Raw genomic sequence first — 22,801 nt, 5'->3', positions numbered from 1 at the left:
GGCTCTAGGAAGAAGAATAAAGGAGTTGGAGGCGCAAGTGGTGTTCTCGTCCATCCTCCCCGTGGAAGGAAAAGGCCTAGGTAGGGAGCGTCGAATCGTGGAAGTCAACGAATGGCTACGCAGATGGTGTCGGAGAGAAGGCTTTGGTTTCTTTGACCATGGGATGGTGTTCCATGAAGGAGGAGTGCTGGGTGGAGACGGGCTCCATCTTACGAAGAGAGGGAAGAGCATCTTTGCCAGCAGGCTGGCTAACCTAGTGAGGAGGGCTTTAAACTAGGTTCACCGGGGGAAGGAGACCAAAGCCCTGAGGTAAGTGGGAAAGCGGGATACCGGGAGGAAGCACAGGCAGGAATGTCTGTGAGGGGAGGGCTCCTGCCTCATACTGGCAATGAGGGGCGATCAACAGGTTATCTCAAGTGCTTATATACAAATGCACAAAGCCTTGGAAACAAGCAGGGAGAACTGGAGGTCCTGGTGATGTCAAGGAACTATGACGTGATCGGAATAACAGAGACTTGGTGGGATAACTCATATGACTGGAGTACTGTCATGGATGGTTATAAACTGTTCAGGAAGGACAGGCAGGGCAGAAAAGGTGGGGGAGTAGCACTGTATGTAAGGGAGCAGTATGACTGCTCAGAGCTCCGGTACGAAACTGCAGAAAAACCTGAGTGTCTCTGGATTAAGTTTAGAAGTGTGTGCAACAAGAGTGATGTAGTGGTGGGAGTCTGCTATAGACCACCGGACCAGGGGGATGAGGTGGATGAGGCTTTCTTCCGGCAGCTCACGGAAGCTACTAGATCGCATGCCCTGATTCTCATGGGTGACTTTAATTTTCCTGATATCTGCTGGGAGAGCAATACAGCGGTGCATAGACAATCCAGGAAGTTTTTGGAAAGCGTAGGGGACAATTTCCTGGCGCAAGTGCTAGAGGAGCCAACTAGGGGGGGTGCTTTTCTTGACCTGCTGCTCACAAACCGGGTAGAATTAGTGGGGGAAGCAAAAGTGGATGGGAATCTGGGAGGCAGTGACCATGAGTTGGTTGAGTTCAGGATCCTGACGCAGGGAACAAAGGTAAGCAGCAGGATACGGACCCTGGACTTCAGGAAAGCAGACTTCGACTCCCTCAGGGAACGGATGGCCAGGATCCCCTGGGGGACTAACTTGAAGGGGAAAGGAGTCCAGGAGAGCTGGCTGTATTTCAAGGAATCCCTGTTGAGGTTACAGGGACAAACCATCCCGATGAGTCGAAAGAATAGTAAATATGGCAGGCGACCAACTTGGCTTAATGGTGAAATCCTAGCGGATCTTAAACATAAAAAAGAAGCTTACAAGAAGTGGAAGGTTGGACATATGACCAGGGAAGAGTATAAAAATATTGCTCGGGCATGTAGGAATGTTATCAGGAGGGCCAAATCGCACCTGGAGCTGCAGCTAGCCAGAGATGTCAAGAGTAACAAGAAGGGTTTCTTCAGGTATGTTGGCAACAAGAAGAAAGCCAAGGAATGTGTGGGCCCCTTACTGAATGAGGGAGGCAACCTAGTGACAGAGGATGTGGAAAAAGCTAATGTACTCAATGCTTTTTTTGCCTCTGTTTTCACTAACAAGGTCAGCTCCCAGACTGCTGCGCTGGGCATCACAAAATGCGGAAGAGATGGCCAGCCCTCTGTGGAGATAGAGGCGGTTAGGGACTATTTAGAAAAGCTGGACGTGCACAAGTCCATGGGGCCGGACGAGTTGCATCCGAGAGTGCTGAAGGAATTGGCGGCTGTGATTGCAGAGCCACTGGCCATTATCTTTGAAAACTCGTGGCGAACCGGGGAAGTCCCGGATGACTGGAAAAAGGCTAATGTAGTGCCAATCTTTAAAAAAGGGAAGAAGAAAGATCCTGGGAACTACAGGCCAGTCAGCCTCACCTCAGTCCCTGGAAAAATCATGGAGCAGGTCCTCAAAGAATCAATCCTGAAGCACTTGCATGAGAGGAAAGTGATCAGGAACAGCCAGCATGGATTCACCAAGGGAAGGTCATGCCTGACTAATCTAATCGCCTTTTATGATGAGATTACTGGTTCTGTGGATGAAGGGAAAGCAGTGGATGTATTGTTTCTTGACTTTAGCAAAGCTTTTGACACGGTCTCCCATAGTATTCTTGTCAGCAAGTTAAGGAAGTATGGGCTGGATGAATGCACCATAAGGTGGGTAGAAAGCTGGCTAAATTGTCGGGCTCAACGGGTAGTGATCAATGGCTCCATGTCTAGTTGGCAGCCGGTATCAAGTGGAGTGCCCCAGGGGTCGGTCCTGGGGCCGGTTTTATTCAATATCTTCATAAATGATCTGGAGGATGGTGTGGATTGCACTCTCAGCAAATTTGCGGATGATACTAAACTGGGAGGAGTGGTAGATACGCTGGAGGGGAGGGATAGGATACAGAAGGACCTAGACCAATTGGAAGATTGGGCCAAAAGGAATCTGATGAGGTTCAATAAGGATAAGTGCAGGGTCCTGCACTTAGGACGGAAGAACCCAATGCACAGCTACAGACTAGGGACCGAATGGCTAGGCAGCAGTTCTGCAGAAAAGGACCTAGGGGTGACAGTGGACGAGAAGCTGGATATGAGTCAGCAGTGTGCCCTTGTTGCCAAGAAGGCCAATGGCATTTTGGGATGTATAAGTAGGGGCATAGCGAGCAGATCGAGGGACGTGATCGTTCCCCTCTATTCGACATTGGTGAGGCCTCATCTGGAGTACTGTGTCCAGTTTTGGGCCCCACACTTCAAGAAGGATGTGGATAAATTGGAGAGAGTCCAGCGAAGGGCAACAAAAATGATTAGGGGACTGGAACACATGAGTTATGAGGAAAGGCTGAGGGAGCTGGGATTGTTTAGCCTGCAGAAGAGAAGAATGAGGGGGGCTTTGATAGCTGCTTTCAACTACCTGAAAGGGGGTTCCAAAGAGGATGGCTCTAGACTGTTCTCAATGGTAGCAGATGACAGAACGAGGAGTAATGGTCTCAAGTTGCAGTGGGGGAGGTTTAGATTGGATATTAGGAAAAACTTTTTCACTAAGAGGGTGGTGAAACACTGGAATGCGTTACCTAGGGAGGTGGTAGAATCTCCTTCCTTAGAGGTTTTTAAGGTCAGGCTTGACAAAGCCCTGGCTGGGATGATTTAACTGGGAATTGGTCCTGCTTTGAGCAGGGGGTTGGACTAGATGACCTTCTGGGGTCCCTTCCAACCCTGATATTCTATGATTCTATGATTCTATGAAGGGCTTAATTTTAAGCATACATGTAAGTGCTTTGCTAAATGGGGATGGTTTGCTGAACTGAAGCCACAAAGGAGACTAGAATTCTACTGTGAGTGCAGAATTTATGTGGTAAACTCCCATTAATACCGAATAACATTATGTGTGTCAGTCCCTGGTGCATTAAAATTGCATTACTGGAACCGATCCTGCCACTTTCCCTTGTTTTACACCAGTGCAACTCCACTATCATTTCTAGCCTAATCCACACCCACAATTTACCATTGCCTAAGAGAAGGCTATCATTAGTGGGGGATGAATAAAGTGACACAATACCGAGTTTATTCTGCTATTAATAATTTATTAGGAAAATAAATTATTCATTACTTGGACACAGTTCTTTTCCATACCTGTGCAATGAACTGTATAATTTTCACAAAGATGTTTAGAGGCATATCCCTTGGTACCACACCACGGGACCCTTTTGGGAATAGCGTTGTGACAATGGTTATAAGTCGACTAAGAAAAGAAAAAAGCAAGTATTAGCACAGTTCCATTCCTTGCAGATGAGTGGCAGGTGTATCTTCTTGTTTAATCATCCCAAATTCTGTCTGGAAATCTTGGTCTCATTTAGAAAGCCTCAGGTATGGAGAGGCGTTTCCAAATTAAAAGGTGCAGTAGTAGCTTGCTCTATTTCTTTGTTTCTAAGTTTGGAGTTATTGCTATTTTGTTATTGTGCTGCAAGCATCCACAATCCTGCCAATAACACACTTCTCTTTCAATTTCCACTATTTCCAGAAGAAAAGAGTGAGTCTGTTTATATTCTGGCTCTTCCAAAAGCAAAAGCTTTTGGTATAGTAATTGAAAAAAGCAGGAGAAAAATTGTTAAATGTCACAAAAGGGAATACTTTATTGTGCACATTTGACAGAAGAATCTCTTCTAGATCAAGGACACTCAGTGGAGCCACTGGACTTCTACAATGGAAACATTCACAGCAAAGGGGCCTGGTTACAATTACAACTGCAAAACTTTACCTCTGGGTAGCTGTATTGCTTTCACATTTAATTCTAATCATGTAAACCCATAGTAGTCTGTAGAGAGACTCCAGTGCAACTCGAGCCATTTTGGGGTCCTTGTTCTAGAAGAAAAACACAAGCAAACAATAGATTTCAGCCAGTTAAGTCTTAACTCTACAAATCCTTCTAATTCTTTCTAGGAGCACAACCTATAAAGGAAGTTTGGGCTGCATATCCACTCTTAGTGCATGCCAAGATTTATAGCTTTGGTACTGAGCATCATAAAAAGACGTGGAAACACACAGCTGCTTGATGCCCAAATATAGTACTGGCACATAGAAAAACATATAACATTATCATTGTACAGAATTTAATCTTAAAAGTTTTTTAAAACTTGTTTCTAAATGACCCATCTTTTAAAATACTATTAAAGATTTCAGACATCCTAAGTGTCTGTGTTAGCATAAAATAGATGAGATGTAGTGCAATTAAGAATCACTATGGAAACCAATCCTATTCAAATCTAGACAAAAATTTCATCTTCAATTAAGCTGTCAGACTTTTGATAATACAAATCTTATTCCATTTTTATGCACTGATATTAATCATACATCCAATAAATGTATTATATACTGCACACATTTAAAAATGACAACATTTAAACTTAGATAGAATGACCAGTCAGACTGGGTAACATTTGAGGATGAGAATAACATCTGTGTTGGGTTTTTTTGGAAGTTTGAACCAGTAAAGTCTCCTGTTTCCCCTTCATCTGGTGTGGTGCTCAGTTGTTTTAGCCTTTGGGTAGCTACAGTGCTTACTTTATATTTTTTATTACAAATATTTGCATTGTAAAAATGATAGTTAAAATAAATAGTATTTTTCAATTCACCTCATACAAGTACTGTAGTGCAATCTCTATTGTGAAAGTGTAACTTACAAATGTAGATTTTTTTTGTTCCATAACTGCACTCAAAAACAAAACAATATAAAACTTTAGAGCCTACAAGTCCACTCAGTCCTACTTCTTGTTCAGCCAATCGCTAAGACAAACAAGTTTGTTTACATTTATGGGAGATACTGCTGCCTGCTTCTTATTTATAATGTCACCTGAAAATGAGAACAGGCATTCGCATGGCACTTTTGTAGCAGGCTTTGCAAGGTATTTACATGCAAGATATGCTAAACATTCATATGCCCCTTTATGCTTCAGCCACCATTCCAGAGGACATGCTTCCATGCTGATGATGTTTGTAAAAAAAAATAGTGCATTAATAAAATTTGTGACTGAACTCCTTGGGGGAGAACTGTATGTCCCCTGCTCTGTTTTACCCGCATTCTGCCATATATTTCATGTTATAGCAGTCTCTCATGATGACCCAGCACATGTTGTTTGACTTAAGAACACTGTCACTGCAGATCTTACAAAATGCAAAGAAGGCACCAATGTGAGATTTCTAAAAATAGCTACAGCACTCGACCCAAGGTTTAAGAATCTGAAGTGCCTTCCAAAATCTGAGAGGGACGAGGTGTGAAGCATGCTTTCAGAAGTCTTAAAAGAGCAACACTCCAATGCGGAAACTACAGAGTCCTCCCGCACTGATAGGGCAATGCATGGAGGCATTCAGTGGCAGAGGCCAGGAAAGAATTAAGTGAGTGCGAATAGCGGAGGCAGGACGCGATGGTGAGGCTAATGGGGGAGCAAATGGAGATGATGAAGCGTCTGTTGGAGCTGCAGAAAAGCCAACAAGAGCACAGACCCCCCGCTGCATCCACTGTATAACCGCCTACCCTCCTCCCCATGTTCTATAGCCCCCTCATCCAGAGGTCCAAGAACGCGGGGGGCGGGGGAGGAGGCTCCGGGCACCCAGCCATTCCACTTCAGAGGATGGCCCAAGCAACAGAAGGCTGTCATTCAAACAGTTTGATTTTTCGTGTGGCTACAATAAGATATGTGGCCTTGTCCTTCCCTCCTCCCCGACCCCATCCAGGCTACCTTGTCCGTTATCTCTTTTTTTTTTTAATTAATAAAGAAAGAATGCATGGTTTCAAAACAATAGTTACTTTATTTCGAAGGGGGGAGGGTGGTTGGCTTACAGGGAATTAAAATCAACAAAGGGGGCGGGTTTGCACCAAGGAGAAACACACACAGCTGTCACACTGAAGCCTGGCCAGTCATGAAACTGGTTTTCAAAGCCTCTCTGATGCGCAGCATGCCTTGTTGTGCTCTTCTAATCACCCTCGTGTCTGGCTGTTCAAAATCAGATGCCAGGCGATTTGCCTCAACCTCCCACCCTGCCATAAATGTCCCCCCCTTACTCTCACAGATATTATGGAGCACACAGCAAGCAGCAATAACGATGGGAATGTTGGTTGCGCTGAGGTCTGACCTAGTCAGCAAACAGCACCAGCAAGCTTTTAATCGTCCAAAGGCACATTCTACCACCATTCTGCACTTGCTCACCCTATAGTTGAACTGCTCCTTACTACTGTCTAGGCTTCATGAGCCATGGGAGCAAGGGTAGGCTGGGGTAGGTGCGACCACGTGGTGCTGCTGGCTGGGAGAGCAACCTGAGGCAGAAGCCTCCAGCTCGCATGATATTCCAGGCAGGACTGAATCTCCATGAGATGAAACTTAAAGAAGAGAATGACCTGGAGTCTCTGGCTCCCATTCGGTGCTCTAAGAGGAGAATAGCCATGTCTGTCGAGGCGCCCCTGGTCGACCTCACTGAGGTCTGCCAGGAGCACCCAGGAGACGTACAATGGCTATCAGTCCTACTGCACCGTCAGCTGCGAAGGCAAGGAGCTGCTGCTGTGTAGCAATGTAGTACCACATCTGCCAGCAGCACCCAGGAGACGTACGGTGACTGTGAGCTGAGCGGGCTCCATGCTTGCCGTGTTATGGTGTCTGCATGGGTAACCCAGGAAAAGGCGTGAAACGATTGTCTGCCGTTGCTTTCATGGAGGAAGGGATGAAGCGGGGCCTGACGACATGTACCCAAAACCATCTGCGACAATGTTTTTGTCCCATCAGGCATTGGGAGCTTAACCCAGAATTCCAGTGGGCAGTGGAGACTGCGGGAACTGTGCGATAGCTACCCACAGTGCACCACTCTGTAATCGATGCTAACCACGGTAGTGAGGATGCACTCCACCGACTTAATGTGCTTAGTGTGGACATATGCAATCGACTGTATAAAATCGGTTTCTAAAAATCGACTTCTATAAAATAGACCTAATTTCACAGTGTAGACAAGGCCTAAGTCACTTTTCAGCATCTAGCATAATTTTGGCCTTGATCCAGCAAAACATTTAGTCAAATGAGTAAGTTTTATTGACCTCTGTTGTACTGCTCACCATTCTCAAAGTTAAGCAAGTAGACCCTTAATAACCACAGTTTGTCCTACAGTTCCTCCTGTGCCAGAGGGGAGGAGGAGCAAGTAAAAGCATGCAGCTGGCTACACTGGATTTACTCTACTTCCAGATTCTGATCCATCAGGGGAATCTCTCACCTATGTCCTTACAGCAATTTACTGTTTGTTTTGTGCTACAGGGCAGTGCAGAGCTGCTGGCCATAAGACGAAGTATCTCTACCTAGCACTCCCCAGATGGCTATGAGGAGACCCGTAACTGAATTAGTTGGTGCACCACATTCCAGAGGTGTCGCGATATGCCAGCTATGGAATCTGTCCAGCCCCACCCCCACTAGCAGCACATGCTAACCAGAGAAACATGTTGCTTCTTTTAAAACAGCAGCACAGGATACCTGTTGGTGCATGGTTTTGGCATACCCTGAGAGATTCTGCCCTGCAATCACAGTGGCACATACAGCAGGCCCACTTGATTCCCTTTTAATATAAGGGCAGAATTTGTATTACTCCGAAATTCCTCTATAATTTTGCCCTAATACATCCAAATATTTGCAGTGGTCATCTGGGATTTATTCATGGGCAGTTCCATTGCTTCGTCTCTTCTTTTCAGCTTTAACTTCATTCTACCCTAGCTAATGAGGTCATCTGGGATGCCTGAGTGTTACTTATAGTTCCTAGCTTATAACATGTTATTCTCAGTGATGGCCTTTGACTCCGGAACTTTTATCCCTCTGGTCTGAAAGTGCCCAAGTTTCCTGACAATCACATACTTTATCTATTTCTGCCAGGGTGATGTCTTGGCCATATAGAAGTCAATGGGAGTTTGCTGAGGAGCAGATGGGATTTTATTCTGGCAGGTTGGGATAAGTCTGTAATACTGTAAAGTATATATCTATGCAAAACAAATAATAATATCCACCATATGAGGTCACAGGCGTAGTTCAGGAAGTTGCTCCAGCCAGGCCAACGGGGCTGAGCAGGGTTGGGGGGGGGAAGCAAATTCCACACTTGCCCAGGGCTTGCAGTTTGGGGAGCAATGCCGCCCTCCCCGCCCCCATGTCCTCCCAAACTATGCCTATGTATTAGGTTTTAAAAAGGCCCCACAAAAAAACCCACATAAAAACCTTTGTTTCTTGAATGCTTGCTAACCATCCAAAAATTGATTAGCTGAGATAAGTTTAAGGTGGTATAAGGTATAAAGTAAAGCCTACAGACAACTTTCTAAAAACCACCTTATCTTACTGTTTAGAACACAGAAATGCTTTCATTGTCCCACCTAACTCCCTCCCTCTTCTGCTGATTTATGTGCCTGAATGACATTGGTCTGAACTTTGACCAAGCAGCTTTCCAGTTAACGTACAGTATAAGTGAGCATGAAAGGATAGCTTTGCTAATGCAGAGCTTCATGTATTAGCATGAACAACATATTTAATTTTAACATTACTCAAGCCACAGTCACTAAATAAAGACATTAAAAACATTTACAAATATGTCAGAATGATTTAAATACACTAAACTAAATAACTAATAACACTTTAACTAAATAAATAAAGAACATCAGTTGTTTAGGTGGACAGAAACAGGAGTACCACAAACATTTTAATTTAGTTTTAGTTTCTTTAATGAGACTTTCAGATTGAAAAAAGGAGAATCAGTACCATGTGACCAGCCAGCTATCCTCAGGCTAGCAGCAAGTGCTCCAGTTTAAGAATGAATGAAATAAAAGGTTCAAAAATAACATTTTGCAATTTTCTTCTTCCACTCCATTCCTGGCTAACTTTTACCAACAATTTAGTCTGTCCTCACATGCATATGCAATATTTGGGTTGTTTGGTTCAAGCCACTCTCCATTAACAAAGATATGAGAAATTCAAACTAGGCATAGGAATATTTTTTTCATTGACAAATCTGTATTGTTAAATTATAAAAGCATTGCTAAGAAATAAAATTACTGATAGATTCAGCTATTATCAAAAAGCTAAATCACGTAAAACTAAAGATGACCCAGGCTACGTACAGTGAGCTAGTAAAGTATTAAATAAGAAAATAAGATACTAACTTTGAGATTGGATAGGCAGTTGTTGAGGAAAATATGCCATCTGTTTAAAAAGAATTGCTTCTGACTGACACAAAGCAGGCATGTTACCAAAGGATACAAAGCCTAAATAGAAAGAAAGATGATACAGGATTATTTGTATGTCAACAAAACATCAAACTAATTTAACACTAGAACCATTGTACATTTAGAGTCCTAGAGCCCCTGTGTTATGCTATATACACCAGCCAACATAAACACATTGTTCAATAACATAATTTAAAAGGAATGTATCTCTAAAGCTGTTATGAATTTGTATGATTTACTCTGTACAAATGAAGAATTACATTTGCACCAAAAACAATCAAATGCCTAACTATATCACTGTTCATAAATCCTAAAAATGAGCCAAAATTTTGCAGCAGCACAGGGCTAATTTCTGTGTCAGTTAACTGAAAAATGTAGTAGCTGAGGAATTGCTTTGCGTACCATACTCAGCATTAGAATCCCCATAGGCCATTGTTTGTTGTTTACAGAAGACCTAACTCCCCTCAGAATCCATGGTCATTTATTTGAAGACCTGTCAGATCCCAGGGGCACATGGTTTAAATTATGGTCAAAACATAAGCCTTCTGGAGGGTAGTTACTCAGAGTGTAAAAAAAGGCAAGACAAAGGATAGAAAAATCAAAAACTGTGTGCGGTGTTCTTTTCCCAAATCTGTTCTGACCAATGTTTGACATTTGCATTGCTATTGTTAAGCTAAAAGATTAGGCTAAAAGTCAGGAATAAATCTTGATTTTGACAGTGACCTTGCTGTTCCAAGCTCCTCCTCTGGGTCAGTTCTTATTTAAATGCAGCCAGTTCTTATTTAAATGCATTGTTTAAAAAACAATGACCAAAGAGGAGGCAGCTTTCTGCACCACAAACACAACTGAGTCTTAATACTAACCCTAAAATTTCAGCCTCAGGCTTGCCCCTAAATGTAAACCTCACTGTAAAATCCAAATCCTGTTTCTCTCAACCTAGGGCACACATTGTCTGTAGCTAGTTCAAAGGTGGGCAAACTACAGCCCGCAGGACCGTTCTGCCTGGCCCCTGAGGTCCTGGCCCAGGGAAGCTACCCCCAGCCCCTCCCGCTCTGTCCTCCCTCCCCCTCAGCCTCAGCTCACTGCGCCGCCGGCACAACGCTGTAGGCAGTGGGGCTGCGAGCACCTGAGGCAGCGCAGCTGCAGGGCCGTGGCCTGACCCGGTGCTCTGTGCTGCGCGGTGGCGTGGCTGGCTCCAGCCGGGCGGCACGGCTGCCTGTCCTGGTGCTCTGGGCAGCGCGACTGTAGTGCCACCAGCCACCGGTGCTCCAGGCAGTGCGGTCAGGGGGCAGGGAGTGGGGGGGGGAGTTGGATAGAGGGCAGGGGAGTTTGGGGGTGGTTGGGGCCTGGGGTATGGATAGGGGTCAGGGCAGTCAGAGGGCGGGGAACAGGGGGGTTGAATGGGGGCAGGGGTTCCAGGTGCGGTCAGGGAGAAGGGGTGGTTGGATGGGGCAGGGGTCCCGGGAGGGATGGCAGTCAGGAAGGAGAGGGGGGTTGGACGGGGTGGTGGGGGGCAGGTGGGGCGGTTCCAGGGGTGGTCAGGGAGCAGGGAGACGGGGTAGTTGGATTAGGCAGGGATTCGGGGGGGCAGTCAGGAACGAGAGGGGGGGTTGGATGGGGCGGTGGGGGGCAGTCAGGGGCGGGGGTTCTGGGGGTGGTCAGGGAGCAGGGAGAAGGGGTGGTTGGATGGGGCAGGGGTCCTGGGAGGGCAGTCAGGAAGGGCGGGGGTTGGATGGGGTGACTGGGGGCAGTTAGGGGCACGGGTCCCGGGGGGCTGTCAGGGAACGGGGGGGGGGGGTTGGATGGGGCAGGAGTCCCAGGGGGGCCATCAGGGGGCAAGAAGCAGTGGGGGTCAGATAGGGGGCGGGGCCTGGGCCGTGCCTGGCTGTTTGCAGAGGCACAGCCTCCTCTAACTGACCCTCCATACAATTTCTGAAACCCGATGTGGCCCTCAGGCCAAAAAGTTTGCCTGCCCCGAGCTAGTTTAACTCCAAGTTCACTGACACATAAGACCAAATACATATAACTTTTTAGCGTTCTACATCAAAACACACAGAAATGTAGTACCCAGAGGAGAATTAAAGCTTCCTCACAAAAGGCTTCCTCACCAGACTTTTGTATGTGGCAGATGAACAGCCCCTACAGGCAGAGCCGTCCCTTGGAATTGGGGCGACCGCCCCAGGCCCCGTGCTCTGGGGGCCCCTGCGCTTCAATAAAATCATGAGGAGGCAAGTAGGGAGATGAGGTGGGAGGGGTGAGGAGGCAAACGGGGAGGCGAGTGGCTAGCAGCAGGCAGGCAGGCGGGTGGGGGTTGTGAGGAGGAGCCCCCATACCAAAACCTCCCCCTCCGCCCAGTGCCTCCTGCCTGCTGGCGAGCCCCGCCAATCAGCACCTCCCCTCCCTCACAGTGCCTACCACCTGCCACGGATCAGATGTTTCGTGCATCAGGAGGTGCTGGGGGAGAGGGGAGCGAGGGCGCAGTGTGCTCATAGGAGGCAGTGGAACTGGGCAGGGAAGAGGCAGGGAGGGGTGGAGCAGGTGTGGGAAGAAGCAGAGTGAGGGTGGGGCCTGGGTGGAGCCGGGGGGAGCACCCCCCAGTAGATTAGAAACTTGGCGCCTATGTCCCGGGCCCCGCACCCCCCTAGGGAGGGCCCTGCCTACAGGACAAGATAGGTTACATACATATTGACTGAACAATGACTAATAATCCCCAAAACATAATTCTCATAGCAAAAGCTCATCCCCTAAAATTTAAAGTAGCTTGTATTCTTGTTTAAAGAAGGCCAATAGCCCTTCCCTTGGAAATATCTGCAGCTACTGCTTTCACTGCTAGCTGCTTACCATTCTTTTCTTCTTTGCAATGTTTGCTTTTCTAATAGATCATCCCTGGAGAAATGTTCCCTCTAATTTTTGACAGGCTGTGCACACAAAAAAATTCTTCTGTGCAAATTGTTGTGCTTCTGTGCAAAATTTTGTGAGCACAGTGTTTCGTCGTGTGCGCGGGGTTTAGGATCTGTGTGCGTGTGCACACAGCCACAGCTTAGAGGGAACAGTGCCCAGGAGTCTATTCTATTTCATTACTTTTCATTATGTGGTATCTGTATGTAAACAATCACACAGAAAGGCCCCAACTCTATCCCTTACTCAAATTGAGTAGCATTTACTCTAGTGAGTAGCTCCATTATCTGCAATGAGGTTATTTGTTTAGGAAAGTTCTACTCAGCATAAGGATTGGAGGGAGGCAGTGATCATGAGATGGTCGAGTTCAGGATCCTGACACAAGGAAGAAAGGAGAGCAGCAGAATACGGACACTGGACTTCAGAAAAGCAGACTTTGACTCCCTCAGGGACTGATGGGCAGGATCCCCTGGGAGAATAACATGAGGGGGAAAGGAGTCCAGCAGAGCTGGCTGTATTTTAAAGAATCCTTATTGAGGTTACAGGAACAAACCATCCCGATGTGTAGAAAGAATAGTAAATATGGCAGGCTTAACAGTGAAATCCTTGCTCATCTTAAACACAAAAAAGAAGCTTACAATAAGTGGAAGATTGGACAAATGACCAGGGAGGAGTATAAAAATACTGGGCACACATGCAGGAGTGAAATCAGGAAGGCCAAATCACACTTGGAGTTGCAGCTAGCAAGAGATGTTAAGAGTAACAAGAAGGGTTTCTTCAGGTATGTTAGCAACAAGAAGAAAGTCAAGGAAAGTGTGGGCCCCTTACTGAATGAGGGAGGCAACCTAGTGACAGAGGATGTGGAAAAAGCTAATGTACGCAATGATTTTTTTTGCCTCTGTCTTCACGAACAAGGTCAGCTCCCAGACTATTGCACTGGGCAGCACAGCATGGGGAGGAGGTGACCAGCCCTCTGTGGAGAAAGAAGTGGTTCAGGACTATTTAGAAAAGCTGGATGAGCACAAGTCCATGGGGCCAGATGCGCCGCATCCGAGAGTGCTGAAGGAGTTGGCGGATGTGATTGCAGAGCCATTGGCCATTATCTTTGAAAACTCATGGCGATCGGGGGAGCTCTCGGACAACTGGAAAAAGGCTAATGTAGTACCCATCTTTAAAAAAGGGAAGGAGGATCCAGGGAACTACAGGCCAGTCAGCCTCACCTCAGTCCCTGGAAAAATCATGGAGCAGGTCCTCAAGGAATCAATTCTGAAGCACTTAGAGGAGAGGAAAGTGATCAGGAACAGTCAGCATGGATTCACCAAGGGTAAGTCATACCTGACTAATCTAATTGCCTTCTATGACGAGATAACTGGCTCTGTGGATGAAGGGAAAGCAGTGGACATGTTATTCCTTGACTTTAGCAAAGCTTTTGATACAGTCTCCCACAATATTCTTGCAGCAAGTTAAAGAAGTATGGACTGGATGAATGGACTATAAGGTGGATAGAAAGCTGGCTAGATCATCGGGCTCAATGGGTAGTGATCAATGGCTCCCTGTCTAGGTGGCAGTCGGTATCAAGTGGAGTGCCCCAAAGGTCAGTCCTGGGGCCAGTTTTGTTCAATATCTTCATTAACGATCTGGAGGATGATGTGGATTGCACCCTCAGCAAGTTTGCAGATGACACTAAACTGGGAGGAGTGGTAGATACACTGGAGGGTAGGGATAGAATACAGAGGGACCTAGACAAATTAGAGGATTGGGCCAAGAGAAATCTGATGAGGTTCAACAAGGACAAGTGCAGAGTCCTGCACTTAGGACGGAAGAATCCCATGCACCACTAGAGACTAGAGACCGAATGGCTCGGCAGCAGTTCTGCAGAAAAGGACCTAGGGGTGACAGTGGACGAGAAGCTGGATATGAGTCAACAGTGTGTCCTTGTTGCCAAGAAGGCCAATGGCATTTTGGGATGTATAAGTAGGGGCATTGCCAGCAGATTGAGGGACGTGATCATTCCCCTCTATTCGACATTGGTGAGGCCTCATCTGGAGTACTGTGTCCAGTTTGGGGCCCCACACTACAAGAAGGATGTGGAAAAATTGGAAAGCGTCCAGCAGAGGGCAACAAAAATGATTAGGGGACTGGAACACATGACTTATGAGGAGAGGCTGAGAGAACTGGGATTGTTTAGTCTGCAGAAGAGAAGAATGAGGTGGGATTTGATAGCTGCTTTCAACCACCTGAAAGGGGGTTCCAAAGAGGATGGATCTAGACTGTTCTCAGTGGTAGCAGATGCAGAACAAGGAGTAATGGTCTCAAGTTGCAGTGGGGGAGGTTTAGATTGGATATTAGGAAAAACTTTTTCAGTAGGTGGGTGATGAAGCATTGGAATGAGTTACCTAGGAAGGTGGTGGAATCTCCTTCCTTTGAGGTTTTTAAGGTCAGGCTTGACTAAGCCCTGGCTGAGATGATTTAGTTGTGGATTGGTCCTGCTTTGAGCAGGGGGTTGGACTAGATGAGCTCCTGAAGTCCCTTCCAACCCTGATATTTTATGATTCTATGATTGAAGAATTGGATCCTTAGTTTGCTGTAGTTTCAACAAAGTGTTATCAGTGTGTCTGCATCCGCCAACAGGGTTGGCTACATATGTGCCTAAAGGGAGAAATCCTGGCTCCATTGTAGCCAATGGCAAAACTACCACAGACTTCAATGGAGGCAGAATTTCACCCAGAAAGAAGTATTTTGACTCCCTTCTGGAACTGGCTGGAGTAATGACAGCAGCAGTCACAAGTGTGCCTGTACGAGTCCATCAATGAAATCTGATAGCATCACTTCCCAACCCTCAGAGAGATAGTGGGGGACAGGGAGGTCCTTTTGAATTTTACATAAAATAAGAAAGGACCAATGAAAATAACTTTCTTTTCTTAAAAGCCCAAAGACTTCAAAATGGATTAATAGACGCCTCAGTGCTGAGGTGCACTGACCCAGTTGGAAAGATAGAATGCTTAAGGCAGCCAGTGTCAACCTGACTCAGTGCTCCATTTAATCCACTTCAGCTATCGCTCCCAACAATACACTTTTATGCCACTGTAAATCTCTCAAGAAAATATGACATAGAGAGCTTCTTAGCCGACATGCTGTTTAAAAAGGCACTGCCATTTTAAAAGGCTGTCATATATTGGTTTGTTCCTGCAAAACATTACTTAACCACTTTGAAAGAGCTGTTCCCACTTGTCCCATTAGTTCTCACTTGACAGTCAATGCACTCTCTGTTAAGTTTTTCCTCTGTGCTAATGGTCAGACACAACAGGTGTTGACCATTTTATAATAATAATTTGCAGGATCTGAAAACACCTAGAGGATTCAGACTAAAATAGATTGGATATAGCATATACTTTTGAAATAGCAATTAATTGTACGTTGAGCCAGATGCAGATGAATGGTTTTGCAACAATTCTGCAAGCCCTTTGAGAATCTTGCCTAGAGAGACTTCTGACAAAGAATTTTAGCTTCAGCTTCTCAGGATTACTTACCAGTGAGTGCTTCTTTCGAGAAGAAAGCTCGAGTGTTGTGTCATACAGGCTTTCAACAAAGTTCCTCAGACAGGGGACATTCACTTCATTTTTAACAGCCTGAAAAGAGATTTCATGTTAACACTGTTTTTCGTACATTGACTTTCGAATCTAACATGAAAAAAGTCATGCAAATAAATAAACAAATAAATAAAACTCACAGCAGCTACAGGGACAAGAATTTCAACGAACAGTCCTGCTAATGCATGTTTGATATCTTTGTCCTTCACTTCAAGGAAATAATGTGCACATTCCTGGTAGACAATTAAAGAGAAGAAAAAAAATTACACATCAGGTGGAATAAAGACATCTCAGTGTTTGCTAAAAGCACGTGATAGCTTTTGTTTCTTATACTGCAAAGAACATTTTATACATCAATTAAGGTTTAGGTTCCGCATTCACAATCTGCCCTGAGCATGAGGCAGTGCATAGCCCCAGGAACAGATCAGGCGGGAATTGTGGCTCTGTCCATGACTCTCCATTTGCTTTAGCTTGTGCAGGCTAGTTAACTGGGGGGCCAAATGCAAGGCTTCCCACAATCCCCATCCCTGCCTAGCCATCTGTGTGGGAGCAGTAGTAACAGCCCTGCATTCGGATCCATCTGGCACATAGCCCACAGAGGGGAATATGGAATCACCTTTTGCCTCTTTACTCCACTAAGTGGGCGGATGGACCAAGGGACAATCCTGCCCTAAATATTTTGGGTTAGATTATGTTTCAAGGACACACCTACAGTAATTCTGAGAGCATGAATTGTGGTTCAGAATGGAGCGATTCACTGTGGAGGGTGGTAATTTATAATGGGGCTATACCTGCAATAAATTACTACTCCCATCCCCAAAGCTGTATTGGCAGTGAGTAGAGGGGAAGGAGCCAAGGATGTGCCCATTCCACACTCCTCTCTTCTCAACTGCTCTGGAAATGAAGTAAACAGGCACCTAGCTCCAGGTACTCCTGCATATCTTGGCCCAAGGCCTAGACAGATACTCCTCCTCCTCCCTGGCTCTAGAGACCATACAGGTCCCTAGCCACCCTCATGATTTGCCTCCATCCCTTCCTGTGACGATCATTTTTTCCCCATTGATGATAATTCTCATTAAGAGCTCTCAGGTCTTGATCAACATTATCCCTCCATCTTCTTCTTCAATGGTTCGACACCACATGGATGTCCCTCCAAGAACAGTTTAGCTGGTCTGTCTTCTGTCCTAAATACATGCTCTGCTCACTGGAGTTGTTGAGATTTCACTATATTTACTATAGTTTTGGTTCTTCATAGACTTCCAACAGTTCCCTATTAGAATCTGTTCTATACATCATTCTCCCTTACTACCCCCAAAACTCATATCAAGACTTTATTTTTGAAGGTAGTTAGCTGCCTTTCTTCCTTTTTAGCAAGAAGCCAGGTCTCTCATCCACATAAAATATAGGCTTTATAAGGGTTTTCCTTCTATCTTCTACAATAGCCAGGTCATCAGCACATCCAATGAGTTGGTGAAGGCCCTTTATAAATTCACCCCATCCTGAGAATTCTGCAATTATCAGACCACTTTTTCCATAGCCACATAAAAGGGTATCAGGGACAGTGCGTCTCCCTGCTTTAGTTAGCACACAGCCTATATAGTATACAAGGATGGTTCTTACTATCTTTTCCTCCCTTGCATGGGTGTGTAAGCCAATTTACAATATAGCCCATAGTTTATAATTATTATACTGTAAATATATGTGTAAAGTGCAAGCTGTATTATAAAACACATCAGGTATGTCTGATTTTAATACATACTTTTAGCACCTATTATAATACATTTATATTCTGTGTGTGATGGTGAGTTTGGCACACAGATAGTATGGTGATGACTACAGTTCAAAAATCTAGATAGATTCGAGTCCTGCTTCCATTAAATGGGAATTTTGCCATTGCGTTCAAAGGGAGCAAGAATGGGCCCCAATAGCACTGTACTATCAGAAAACACTACCATTTATTCATACCACCAATGTACATTTCACACACACAAAATCATGCAACATGACACCTCCGTAAAACTTATATGACAATATGTCAGCATTCATGAATGTGGCTGCACACATGGAAACATAACCAATATGGACTTTGGGTGTGCTGCTCCAAAGAGAAGAGGAAAAAGAGATTGTTTCTATGTTGCTAAATATGATATAAAGCATTTTGCCAAAATAAGACTTATGCAGTTGCTATTTAGGTTTTATAGAAAACAAAAAATATATTTGTATTAATATTTCAAATACTTACTTTAGGACACCTAACATGACCATAGGGTATATTGATTTTTATCTATGAGAAATCTTCACTCAGCTAGTCTCCATACAGAGGCCAGTAAAAAAGCATGTATTTTTAATAGGATTTTAACAAAAATGAATGGCGACTGCCAATGTGTCCATCTGTCACAAAAAATGCCCACAGGGAAAAGGAATAAAGATACCCACATGTAAGCTAATCTTTTAGGAATCGTGTCCTTTGCGCATTAAGGACCAACAAATGAGGATTTTTTTTCATATTCTAATATGATTTCCCCCACCTTTTAGAGCATGATATAATTTGGCAAGTTAAACTGTTTAAGACAGCCCAAGTGGGGTCTACATCAAAGAATGTTACCTGCATAAACTGAAGAGAGGCTTCAAAGTCCTCCACGGGATACATCTTAACGCGAAAGAATTTCATCCCCATTATTAGACTGATAATGCTTTGAACCACGTATGGGCTTTGCTCTTTATGCCGCAGCTCTTTTAATTCTGCCATGAATTTCTTCTTCACAGCAGGAAATCTATGAAATCATACTGGTTAGTTACAAAACAATAGACTGGTAGTAAGATTTGACATGTATTGTAAGGTACCTAGAAGAGAAACAATAAAAGAGATATATTATATCTCTTTTATTCTATAATTAATCATTATTTGAGTTTTAATATATCTTACTAGGTGTGTTTTTTTTACTTAGGGTATCTGTGTGTGTGCACTGTCCTCTGAGATGCCTCCCTCTCTCATCCCCAACATTTTCCCAGTAGTTCCCTCTTCAAAACCTCTTCATTAAGTTGCCACATCTTTATGGTCAAAGATGGCTGAACATAACTCCCTTAGTGCCTGTAAACATTAAAGCTAGATTGACAGGATGGGCAGATCAAGAGCAATGCAAAATGCTCCCCTTCCTCCCAAAGGCTGAGTGTACTGTTTCCACAACATTCTCAGTCCCCATAAGCTTGGAGAATGAGAAAAATTCTTGTTGCCTGATCTTAGACCTCTCACATTACTGCATCTAATGTGCTTTCCAAATTTTAATTCACTGTGCTTCTTTTTATACATAAGATAACTCTACCATAAAATAAATCCTCATACTTTTTTGAAAATCCAGGATGAAAGATATTTTTATTGCAAGCATGTGCCAAGTTTTCAAAGGAAAATGTTCAAATGATAACCATAAAAATGTTCAGATAGGTTGTGCTAGCCTTCAGGTTTTCCTGATAGTTGTTACAACACCACAGTATCTTAGGTACCAGAGATAATTTCTATTCCAAGTGTAAGAAAATACTGTGGTTTCTCAGATATTTACAGGGTAGTAAGTAACTGATGGTAAATGCTGATTTTTTAATGGCATCCACTATACCAATATGTTTTAGAAGGTGGTGGTATTATTTGACATACACTGGGAAACTGCAACTTTACAGGTTTCAGAGTAGCAGCCGTGTTAGTCTGTATCCGCAAAAAGAAAAGGAGTACTTGTGGCACCTTAGAGACTAAGAAATGTATTTGAGCATAAGCTTTTGTGAGTTACAGCTCACTTCATCGGATCGGAGCCCAGTCCTGCAAACACTAAGTGTGGGGCCTGCTTCCACAAACAGTTCCCTGACTCTAATATAATTAATAACAATGTATATTAACAAAGAACAATATAAAAAATGGACAGAAACAAAAGATAAATAAAAGAACTAGCAATATAAAAAAATAATATGTTAAAAAAGGGAATGGAAAAAGAGAAAAAAACAACTTGCAACTTTAAGGTTATTAAACTAACCAATATTTTGCTTCATTCATGTTCATTTCAACCTAAAAATAACTTTGACCATTTTTTGACAAAATAGCAGCAGGTCCCAAAATTATCTTTATGACGTTAGTATAATCTCCAAAAAATGCACCACTTAAATTTAGTTCTAAACTGCAATAATTGTGAACATTTAAAAAATGTTTCCATGACTGGGTATGGGTCATTTTTAGCTTTGCCAAGTTAGGGAAAGAATGGCACATAGTAAAAAGACTCATTCAAATTAGGTCTCTCCATCCCTTTAGGCTGTGAACATTTAAAAGTGAACATTTAAAACATTTTAAAAAATGTTTCTGTGACTGGGTATGGGTCATTTTTAGCTTTGCCAAGTTAGGAAAAGAATGGCACATAGTAGAAAGATTCATTCAAATTAGGTCTCTCCATCCCTGTAGGCTTTCCACAGAGAGCATCTGTGATGAAAACTAAAGCTGTTGTAGTCTGGTTGAATGTAGCTAGAATTGCTCGACTGGATGCAGAAGCCCAGTCTGCACCTTCTGTGATTCCATAGGCTCCCGTGCGATGAAACATTTTGGAGAACAGAGTGCTCAGGTGAAATGATTTACAGTTTCTTTAAACTGTAAAATAAAGAATATCAAAATACCCATGTTTCCAGAATGATAAAATGAAAATCTCTCAGATTTCCAGTAGGCAATGTATTTTCGTATACTTACTTAGCTTGTGCTAGCACACCTATTACTTCTGCATACAGGTCTGCAACAATGTGCATATTTCCAGTGTTAGGACCAAGGTACCTAGCAAGAAATAATTAGATGGTTGAGAAAGCACCCTGCTTTAACTAGTACAATTTTATTAAACAATTCAGCAAGCAATTCTTTTTGTGTTTTTTGTGGGAAAGAGCCTTACCCTTCTTTATATTTAAAGTGCTTGAAAGCCAAGTTAATAACATCATGTACCAAACTGTCTATGACAGGATGAAGTGGAATCTGAAAGTACAAATAAAACATAACTGGCATGTGAATATTAAAGTTTATGCTTCATACTTCAGTGCCAATATTATTTTTGTATATCGTCCCTGAATAAATATTATACGAGCTGAAAAAGGGCTAAAAATATAAAGACGGCTTAGTACTGAAAAGAAATATTTCATCTCTGAAAAATATGGCAAAATGAAGTCTATATTAATACTAAGTTCAATAAGATGTTTCCCATATGTGGGAAGAGAGGACAGAATAAACAAACAGTTGGTTTAGAAACCATTTTTGTGTTAGCCTATTTATGTTATAAATATAAATTAATAATAATTTGAAAATTAGCCTGAGAGATGAAATACTGTACTTCACAATCATTTACTTCTTAAAGAATCATTTATTTTAAGGATCCCATACCTGTTTCAAAACTTCTATTAATACTAAAGAAAAAATAAAATCAATGGCTAAATCTCTTCTTTCCATTAGATAGTCTCGCTGCTGTTCATCACTGCAAAATCAAAACAAGAAATAAAACAGTAGTGAGACATGTGTCATATTTTTTATAATAAGTCTGCATAAATTATAAGTATTCAAATAATCATAAATTGGGTTTTAGTTCCAGTTTTTCAAACTGTAATTCTGAATTAAAAAATGAAAGGCCGTACAATGACAGTCTCTTAAAATCTAGGATAAATAGAACAACAGACCTGTCACATTCATCTATTTTCAGAAGTCGACATGCCCTCCCTTCACTTCCTCTCTCTCTGTTTCCAGCTCCAGAGACCCATGTTGGCTCCTTCTCCCTCAACACTCAGGTACTCCATTTTCTCTTTTTATGCTCTAATTGAGTGATGCTGAACTGAAATCTAGAGAGTGGATTTTGTATTTCGATCTCACTCTCGATGTCACTGTTTATTAAATAATCAATGGTTTTAAAGGTGGAAACAGTATTAGAGTGTTGTACTAGTCAGAAATTATTTTAGGTCAAGATTTTCAAAAATAGGAGCCTGAAGTTAGATTCCCAAATCCAGATGAAGGTGCTTGCTTCACTGTTTAGAGTGCTGAACACCCAGCAGCTCCCATTGAGATACATTTTTTAAACATGGGTACCTAAAGTCAGGCATCTAAATCCATAGTTAGACACCTAAATCATAGGCCTGGGTTTCAGAGGTCTGAGTACTAATAAATCCTGCTGAGGTCAAAGACCGTTGACCAAATATGTATTTAATTGGCTAACTTTACACTCAATTTTGAAAATTTTGGCCTCTACATTTAACTAGGGTTGAATTATAGTTTACTGTGTCATACTGACTAAAGTTCTGTACTAAAATTTGGGCACCAAAAGTATATATTCATAATGTTGATGAATAATTTTTAGTCAGTGACAAGAAAATGAGACTTGAAGGAGCCTCAGACAATGTTTTAAAGATTATTTTCAGAAAAGATTTGTTTGGCCTGGTGAAATTCAGTATCTTTTTCATATTCCGGTCAGATAGCATTAGAACTAAAAAAAAAAAGCCTAGTAGCATCAACAGCAACAGATTATATTTTATAATCACTACTGATTTTTGCTTCAATTGTAATC

General features: G+C 43.2%; 1 protein-coding gene across 11 annotated transcripts in view; it reads right to left on the bottom strand.

Annotated features, from left to right (window-relative positions):
* Nucleotides 1–22,801, bottom strand: part of FRY (FRY microtubule binding protein) — a 372,765-nt gene that overhangs the window by 158,725 nt on the left and 191,239 nt on the right. For all 11 annotated transcript variants that reach the window (XM_073341316.1, XM_073341299.2, XM_073341325.2 and 8 more), the window contains 9 exons: nucleotides 21,634–21,724; nucleotides 21,152–21,231; nucleotides 20,959–21,039; nucleotides 18,847–19,015; nucleotides 16,382–16,474; nucleotides 16,182–16,280; nucleotides 9,691–9,792; nucleotides 4,279–4,382; nucleotides 3,654–3,762 (listed from right to left, as the gene is read on the bottom strand). In XM_073341316.1, coding sequence (XP_073197417.1) covers nucleotides 3,654–3,762; nucleotides 4,279–4,382; nucleotides 9,691–9,792; nucleotides 16,182–16,280; nucleotides 16,382–16,474; nucleotides 18,847–19,015; nucleotides 20,959–21,039; nucleotides 21,152–21,231; nucleotides 21,634–21,724 — 928 coding nt within the window. The remainder of the gene's footprint in view (nucleotides 1–3,653; nucleotides 3,763–4,278; nucleotides 4,383–9,690; nucleotides 9,793–16,181; nucleotides 16,281–16,381; nucleotides 16,475–18,846; nucleotides 19,016–20,958; nucleotides 21,040–21,151; nucleotides 21,232–21,633; nucleotides 21,725–22,801) is intronic.

This window comes from Lepidochelys kempii, chromosome 1, assembly GCF_965140285.1.
Source record: "Lepidochelys kempii isolate rLepKem1 chromosome 1, rLepKem1.hap1, whole genome shotgun sequence".
Classification (NCBI taxonomy): domain Eukaryota; kingdom Metazoa; phylum Chordata; order Testudines; family Cheloniidae; genus Lepidochelys; species Lepidochelys kempii.
The sequence above is the reverse complement of the archived record's forward strand: the minus strand, read 5'-3'. Positions and strand labels throughout refer to the sequence as shown.